Source organism: Lipotes vexillifer, unplaced genomic scaffold (assembly GCF_000442215.2).
Source record: "Lipotes vexillifer unplaced genomic scaffold, Lipotes_vexillifer_v1.1 scaffold2000, whole genome shotgun sequence".
NCBI lineage: Eukaryota > Metazoa > Chordata > Mammalia > Artiodactyla > Lipotidae > Lipotes > Lipotes vexillifer.
This window is the reverse complement of record NW_006770731.1, coordinates 152,120-161,384: the sequence shown is the minus strand read 5'-3', so window position 1 is coordinate 161,384 and position 9,265 is coordinate 152,120. Positions and strand designations below refer to the sequence as shown.

General features: G+C 37.9%; 1 protein-coding gene across 1 annotated transcript in view; it reads left to right on the top strand.

Moving 5' to 3' along the window:
* The window catches only part of CYBRD1 (cytochrome b reductase 1), a 34,447-nt gene extending 25,826 nt beyond the window's left edge, over positions 1-8,621 (top strand). Inside the window, exons 3-4 of the mRNA XM_007446341.1 lie at positions 7,261-7,415; positions 8,122-8,621. Of these exons, the coding sequence (XP_007446403.1) occupies positions 7,261-7,415; positions 8,122-8,422 (456 nt within the window). The 3' untranslated portion in view covers positions 8,423-8,621. The remainder of the gene's footprint in view (positions 1-7,260; positions 7,416-8,121) is intronic.
* The last annotated feature ends 644 nt before the right edge of the window (positions 8,622-9,265 follow it).

Genomic DNA, 9,265 nt, shown 5'->3' with positions numbered 1-9,265 from the left:
CCCGCGTCCCCTGCATCGGCAGGCGGACTCTCAACCACTGCGCCACCAGGGAAGCCCATGCACTGCCAGTTTTGTCGTATGTCTTTTCCTCTGCATCCTAGCCAGTGGAATTGAAGAGTATAGAGGTATTGAAGTATATAGAAGTATTTACAAGGTATAGAATAGAGGTAGAGATAAAGATCTTTGAGTTGTTCTTATTTTAAAGAGACTACTTCTAATATTTCACTATTCAGTGCAGATGCTTCACATTTCCTCTAATTCCAGTTTGTGAAACCATTTTGTTTTTCTTTCGAAATCATGAATGGATGTAGAATTTTATTGAATATTTTTTGTGTATGTTGAGATGAATATGGTTTTTCCTCTTTAATTTGTTAATGTAGTCAGTCACATCATTAGATTTTCTAATATTAAACTTGGGTGAATTGAAAACATTTTTAATTGTTTCAAGATTCTCTTTTGCCCTCTGAAATATTCAGATTATTATCTCCGGTTGTCTTATTTGTGTGCTAACTAGGCTTCTCAGAAATGTCATGTCACAACTTTCTGACTTTCGTTTAGCAGGAGAAAATGTGGTCCCTGGCTTCTTCCTTGCTCAGATCCAGAGAGCTGGTAGTATTTAAGAACACAGGACTTGGCCTCAGGAAGACCTCAGTTTGAATTAGTTTCATTCATTTGTGATTTGTGACCTTGGACATGTTATTGAACTTTTTTGGACTTAGTTTGCTCACCTAGAAATTAAGATTTTCATACACCTTTCACAACATCATAAGAACCAAAGACAGATAATGCATGGAAAGGCTCAGCCTAGGGCTTAGCATACTGGAATGACACAAGTAAGCTGTTGTTATTAGAAGTGTAAGTCTTGTGGTAGGCTCCTTTATGACCTGAAGATGGCATTTTTCATTTCAACTATAGATCATAGACACCTGCATGGTTGAGAATATGCATTTTATGTCATTGAAATTTTATTCCTAAATCCATCCATTTATTCAACAGAGTTAAATACCTGTTATGCGTCAGATACCTGTCTAGGTTATGGGACATACATTGTTCCACAAAGACACACATGGGCCCAAAGAGACATGCTCTCTGCCCTCATGAAGCTTACAGAGGAAGACAGGTCATTGAGTATTTGGTAGATTGGATGGGTATGGAGTGTTCTAGGAGAGCTCTCATATGGTATAGAGAATAAAGGAAGTCAGATCAAGAACTGGAGTCATGAGGTCTGTGGTCAAAGCGGAAAGAGTATTCTATGAATGGAATAGTATATGGGTAAAAATTTGCTTTATTTGAGAAACCGGAAGGAGTTTGAGCTGCCTGGAGTGGGGTATGGAAGATGAATTGGAGGCTGGACAGGAGTAAATTTAGGGAGACTAGGTTGAAGATATTTACAAAGGTTCTGATGAGAAATGATGGTGGCCTGGAGGAGTAGCAATAGCAGTTAGCAAAGTGTATAGTTCCTAAAGATATTTAGGAGGTAGAATTAATGAGATTTGGAAAGTCAGTGATACAGGGGATGAGAGAGAGTCATTTTCAGGCTTGAAAACGTGGGGGTGGAATGAGAAAGGGAACATTAGAGGGGAAGGAGAGGGCTTTAGGAGTGCCAGATGCTACTGAGAAGTCAAGGAAAATAAGGTCTAAAAACTATCCATTGGATTTAGTGATCTGGAAGTCACTGATGACCCTGGAGAGCAGTTTCCTTGGTGGGCAGAAGCCAGATTTCAGTAAATTGAACAGGAAATAGAAGGGGATGTTGACTGAAAGAAAATGCACAACATAAGAGCTGTGAGTTTAAGTTTTATTCAGGGTCTACTGAGGACTATAGTGTGGGAGACAATCACTCAGTAGCTCTGAGTAAACTGCTCCAAAGAGGTAGGAGAGAAGCCAGTAAGTATATATGTGATTTGGGGCTTGGGAATACATGCAGTCAAGTAACATCTTGGTAAAAGATTACTGCTAGTCCCAAAGAACAGATATCTCAAGTTTATGACTTTAGTGTTTTTCTAATGTATGGGAAGATGCAAGAGTCTGAGCTCATTAGAATTCTTCTTGAGATGTACATCTAACTATCTAAGGGGCCTATTTGTCCAAAGAACAGAGCATCCTGTTTATGTCTTTCCTCTGTCTGTTGGTCAGTGACTGCAGCAGGTTAATCCTTGTAGAATTGGGTATTGAGCAAAATTCTCTTTTTCCTCCTTTGTTTACAGTGAGAAAATAGAGACAACTCAATAAAGAGGTTTGGGTAAGAAGGGGAAGAGAAAGAGAGGTTGGTAACTGGTCAGAGACAAGAGTCAAGTCATGTGCTTGGGTGCTTTCTTTTTTACTTCATTTTGTTGTGAGAAGCTTGGGCATGTTAAAATGCTCACTGGATAGCACCATAGAGAAGGAAAGGTAGTGAATATTGGAGAGATGCAATAATTTATAGCTATGTCTTCAAGAAGTAGGTTGTGGAGCCTGCTGGAAAATTGGAGGACACCAACTCCATTGCAAGGGAAGAAGGAAAGGAATTGTTCGCTTGGGATGGTTTTTTGGTTTGTTTCGTTTGGTGGCAGAAAAATGAGGCTCTTCTCTGAAGTTGCCTCTGTTTTCCCATGAGGTGGTAGTAGGATCATCTGCCAGTAGTGGGGAGGCACACAAGAGAGCCAGAGGTTTGCACATGGGAGAAACATGGAGGACCAGTTGATAAATCATACAGTAGAAGGATTGTTGAGCAGCACTGAAATGCTTATAGCCACGAGCATCATAACCATGAATTTATAGCGATGCTAGTCCCCTTGACTGCGTGATTTACTTCAGTGGGACCTAGCATACCAGGGGTAGTCCTGAAGATGTCTGAGCCAGGTTGAGGTATTGCCAGGTGGACTTGATGAAAGACAGTGCAGCAAGAAAATGTAGGATATTGACAGGAGACTTCAATTTGAATGTCTGTCATTTCTTTTTACAAAAAACTATGGACATATTCTAGTTGGTTCTGATTAAATGTTTTTACCCATAGAAAACGTGCCGTTATGTTTGAAAAACACAACTTGCAAATAACCTAAGACAGAGCTTCTCAAAGAGTGGTCCCTAGGACAGCAGCATTAGCATTATCAGGGGAGTTAGAAATAGATTCTTAGGCTCCACTCCAGACCTACTGAGTCAGAAACTCTAGGGATGTGGCCCAGAAATATGTACTTTAAATGAAGGAATGAGTGAATATAGTTATACTTCAGTATCCGCGAGGGATTGGTTCCAGGACCCCCATGGATAACAAAATCTGTGGATGCTCAAGTCCCTTATATAAAATGGTGTAGGGACTTCCCTGGTGGCACAGTGGTTGAGAATCCGCCTGCCAGTGCAGGGGACACGGGTTCAAGCCCTGGTCCAGGAAGATCCCACATGCTGTGGAGCAACTAAGCCCATGCGCCACAACTGCTGAGCCTGCACTCTAGAGACCGTGTGCCACAACTACTGAAGACCGCACACCTAGAGCCTGTGCTCTGTAGCAAGAGAAGCCACTACAATGAGATGCCTGCATACCTCAACGAAGAGTAGCCCCCGCTCACCACAACTAGAGAAGGCCCGTGCGCAGCAACAAAGACCCAACGCAGCCAAAAATAAATTTATTAAAAAAAAAAAAATGGTGTAGTATTTGCATATAACCCATGCATATCCTCCTGTGTACTTTAAATCATCTCTAGGTTACTTGTAATACCTAATACAATGTAAATGCTATGTAAAAAATTGCCTGGAAAATTCAAATTTTGCTTTTTAGAACTTTCTGGAAATTAAAAAAAATATTTTCCATCAGGGCTTCCCTGGTGGCGCAGTGGTTGAGAGTCTGCCTGCCGATGCAGGGCACACGGGTTCGTGCTGCGGAGCGGCTGGGCCTGTGAGCCATGGCCGCTGGGCCTGCGCGTCCGGAGCCTGTGCTCCGCGACGGGAGGAGGCCGTGGCAGTGAGAGGCCCGCGTACCAAAAAGAAAAGAAAAAAAAAGAAAAAAAATATTTTCCATCAGCAGTTGGTTGAGTCTCTGCTGGCTGTGTATACAATAGCAGAAAAATGAAGAGGAGCTGGGAGGAGCCTCCATATAATAATCTGTAACTCACTTGATTCTCATTAAATCCACCTCTACCCTTAAAAAAAAGCAAATCATACCTAATACAAAAGCTAGCTAAGCAGATGTTTCCTGGTCTCATTAATGACTTTTGCAAATAAAAGCTTTTATTATGTCTAAAAGTTTACACATATCTTTTTTTAAAAAACTCATCTATTTCATAAAGTGAGATAAAACTGGCATAGTAAAATACATTTGTATCTTTAAAGGACAATAATAATTAACTGAGAAAAGCCCAGATATCTAACACAGGAACTTTAAAAGTAAACTTTCATTGTCTATTTCTAATTATAAAAGTAATATACATTTATTTAAAATTTTATAAAATCAGAAAAATGGAAAGAAAATTCCTCAAATCACTGATAATGCCATAATCTAGAGATATCATTATATTTTGGTTTATTTCCTTTAGGCTCTTATTATGCCCATGAATATATAGTTAAGAAAAAATTTTAAGCATAATTAGAATCATACTACATCTTCACTTTCATATCTAAATAATAACTTTTTAAATGAGATTTTACTTTTCTTTAGCTCTCCTAAGAACCCCATAGTGGTGAAGAACAGTTTTCTGTAGGTGGTGGTTCCTAAACTCTGGAGCACTTTGTTTGCACTTAATAAGTGTTTGTAGACTGAAGGTAACAGTCTACTGCCTTCACTTTTAGGGATTTTCCAGAATGCACTTAACCCATATCTCTGAAATAATTTGAGCGAATCAAAAGCGGTGGTCTTCAGACTGCAACATGTAGCAAGAATCACCCTGGCATTCCATCAAAAGGCAGATTCCTAAACCCTACTTCCAGAAGTTCTGTTTTAGCAAATTTGGATGTGGCACAGGGATCTCTTTAAATAAACACCTTAAGAGTTTCTGATACAGGTCTTCTATGAACATTTCAAGAAACACTGACTTAAAGGGACTTAAGGATTTTGTAATATTCAGTCCACTAGGATTTAAGTTGCCCTATTACTTGTAAGATAGTAAGGCTAAGATGGTTAAAAGGAAATAATGATTAATATAAATTTTAACTTTTTATAAGTTATTATACATTTGCATAATTTGGAACACTTTTAATCAAAGTTAAGTGTTCTGTAATTTTTTCCTTTCCTTTTAAAAGTAATTTTCTGTTGAAAAAAAATGTTTTCATGGGGAAAGTAAGATTTAGGAGAGTTAAATAGTCCTGGGGTCCTGTACGCAAATTTCTGGTGTCCCATCTACTTAGATCATTAAGCTTTATGGGATTACAAGAGACACACGTGATAAATCCTGAAAGAAATAAGAGAAAACAGTAAGAATCATTCAAAACAATAAGAAACTTAGGAATAGAAAGGCAGGATAACAGGAATATGGAAAAAAGTATATATTTACATGGGTAAGTCACAGAAAAGATATGGTGACTTACTCGTAGAAATGTATTTGTGCTAAATCCTGGACACTTGAGCCCCACTCACCTGAGCCCCATTTTTGTATAGAAAGCACAACCTGTACATCAGGATGCTTACCCTTTGATACTAAAAGAATCACTCAAGGGCTTCCCTGGTGGCGCAGTGGTTGAGTGTCCACCTGCCGATGCAGGGGACGCGGGTTCGTGCCCCAGTCCGGGAGGAGGGGCCCCGGTCCCCAAAAAAAAAAAAAAAAAAATCACTCAAGATCACTGAAGGAGAATTAGGAACACTGAACCACCAAGGGGGACTCTCTGAACCATTTCTAATATACTCAGGCATTTGTGGTATTAATGGACAATAAAATATGCAAACCAGCCTATTGCATGCATTTTCAGTTACTTTCCATTCATTACTGTTGCCTTTAATCTGATTCTAAATGTGTTTTAGGGCATCACACCCCTTCTGCCTTCATTCCTCTCTGTCCCCCGTTAGTCCTTTGATATCAATCAGGAAAAATGAACAGTGACGCTAGTGTTTCTCCTCATTCTCATAGTTGTTTTGTTAGAGTGGTAGATACCAAAGAGATACCTGAAAAAGAAGTCCCTTTAAACTCAGTAACTCAATGGTCACTGAGTCATCTTTATTTTCTGGAGAAGAGATTACTTAATCGGCAGGGGTCTGGGGCAACAAAACAAAACTGTGAAAGCATTAACAGACTTGTAGTTTATGTAATAATCTTGTTGTCTTCTCTGCAGAGAAGTATCCCACTAGGGATTTAATTATCAAGGAGATGGAGAGAATTTTCTGCAGAACTCATTTCTTCCTCATAAAACAAAATTGCCAGGTTTTTTCCACAGTTTTTTAGGTTGAACTGAATAAATGTGTTCTATTGTATTTGGATTTAGTGACTTAAAAATCTTTTACTTCCCTTCCTACTTGGCAACCTTAAGGAAATTGATAAAAAGCAAATAAGTAAGTATCAGAATGTTCACTGTAGCCTTGTTAATGATAGCAAAAAACTAGAAACAGAAATGTCTATTAATAGGGAACTGAATAATTTGTTACAGTCTTAGAATGTCAGCCATTAAAAAGAATAAACTAGATACATGCATCGATATGAAAAGATCTCCAAGATACACTATTCAGGGAAAAAAGCAATATGCAGAACAAATATGTATAGTAAAATCCCACTTGTACCTTAAAAATCTGTCCCTCTCTCTCTCTTTTTAAAAAAATTTTATTGAAATATAGTTGATTTACAATGTGTTAATTTCAGGTGTACAGCAAGGTGATTCAGTTTTATATATATATATATGTATGTATATATACACACACACTATATATATATATACACATACACACACATATATATATTCTTTTTAGATTCTTTTCCATTATAGGTTATTACAAGGTATTGAGTATAGTTCCCTGTGCTATACAGTAGGTCCTTGTTGTTTATCTGTGCTGTTTATATAGTAGTGTGTATATTTTAATCCCAACCTCCTATTTCATCCCTTTGGTAACCATAAGTTTGTTTTCTATGTCTGACTTACTCTCTCTTTAAACACACATGTGCATAAACACACACGCTTGTTTAGTCGCAGAAATTTTCTGGAAGGATACTCGAGAGAGTGAGTGGAACTGGCATGGGGAAACTTCATTTTATGCCCTTGGTTCTATATGAAATGTTTTCTCATTTTGTACATATTGCTTCTATGATAATTTTAAAATTAGTTAAAAGTTACAATTAATTGATAACTTTTGTACTTTTTGATGTTTAGCTTCTCCTAGGTTTTTTTGTCTTTCTGCTTCCTTGGGCTCCACTTTCTCTCCGAGCACTTCTCATGCCCATACATGTTTATTCTGGACTTCTCGTCTTTGGAACAGTGATTGCAACAGTACTTATGGGAGTGACGGAGAAACTGATTTTTGCCCTGTAAGTTGCATAGTTTTCCTAATTGCAATTCTTAAGCAACAAAATGTTAAATACTTGTTCACTGGACAAATATAAATGTTAACAAAAAATTTTAAATGTTGAAAATAAAAAATTTAAATATTTTTTAAAATGTATTATATTATACATGTGATATAACATTAATAATGCTTGGAAGAAAAACCAAACAGTCCAACAAATTGTACTACCCTTACAAAACAACTATTGAAGTTATGCATGCCCTTTCAATCGTTTTGATGTGTATGTTTTTATATTAACTGTAATCATGATATACCTACATTTTTGTATCATTTTTTAAATTTTAAGTGATACAGGTGTTTTAGATGCTATATTATTTTCATACTTATGATTTTTAACAATTTCATACTAATCCATTGAGTGAATTATAGCATATCTTAAATTCCTTCTTAATGTCAAGCTTTAAGGGAATTTACATTGAAGCTGTACCAGTGTGCATTTTGAGCAGATAAATTCAAGACTGTTTGGCATGTTGCTGTATCACCCTAATTTTTTTTAATTTAATTTTTTTTATACAGCAGTTTCTTATTAGTTACCTATTTTATACATATTAGTGTATATATGTCAATCCCAATCTCCCAATTCATCCTCCCCCTCCCCCGCCCCCAGCTTTCCCCCCTTGGTGTATCATCCTATTTGTAATTGGACACACTCTCTCCTTTTTTTGTAGGAAAAATCCTGCATACAGTACATTCCCACCAGAAGGTGTTTTCACAAATACCCTCGGCCTTCTGATTCTGGTGTTTGGGGCTCTCATTTTTTGGATAGTCACCAGACCACAGTGGAAGCGTCCTAAAGAGCCAAGTTCTGTCCTTCTTCAGCCAAACGGAGGCGCTCCAGAGGGAATGGAAGGTTCCATGGCAATGAACTTTGGCAATATGGACAAATCAGATTCAGAGTTAAACAGTGAAGCAGCAGCAAGGAAAAGAAACATCACCCTTGATGAGGCTGGACAGAGATCCACCATGTAAAATGGGCTAGAGATGTAGCCATATAACTTCCATTAGTTCTACAGTTTAGCTTCTCTTATTTAGCCGTAAGATGATTGAGCTCCACAGACTCAATATTTATTCTAATCATAAAGTAGGATTTCTTGAGAGCATTTGTATTGATTGAGGCCTGTGAACTTACCTGAATTGGAAGGGAGATGATCAATGTAAATAACAGCAGGTGTAAATTGTGGTTATATTACCTTGTTCTCGTTGAGGACCAAAGCATTTAGCACAGTGCCTTGCATAGAACAAATGATCAAGATGTATCTATCGGTCGGTAAATTTGATAAACTGGCAGCTTCCCTGGCCTCTTGTCATGCAGTCATTTTCTGTTAATTCTGGGAGTCCAGTTGTAAAGTTTTGGAATCAGATCATGAATACGTGGGACAGGGTTAATGCTACACAGATGTCATGACTAGAGCACGGAAAAAAATTTAGGAAAGTAACTGCTTCCCTTTTCCCTGTGCCTACCCTTTGCTCCCTCCCCAGCTGGTTTATCCTTAGATTGGCCCTGGAAACCAGGGTTTGTATTAGGGCATTTTGGAGCAGTGATAGGGCTGTAGGTAGCTGAAGATCTTGCCTGGTTGGACCTGGAAGCTTTTCCAAAACTGACTTAATCCCAAGGCTTCCTTGGGTTTGGTATACTTTATGATCCAGATTCTAAACTTAATTAGGATGAGAATATGCCTGAATGCTTAAGCAGTATAAACTACTCCATAAACCTTAAAGAGCACTTTTCCCCAAGTTTCTGTTTTTTTAAAACATGGGACTTAGTAAGTGTCAGACACTATTCTAAGCACTTTATAAATCTTAGCTAATTCA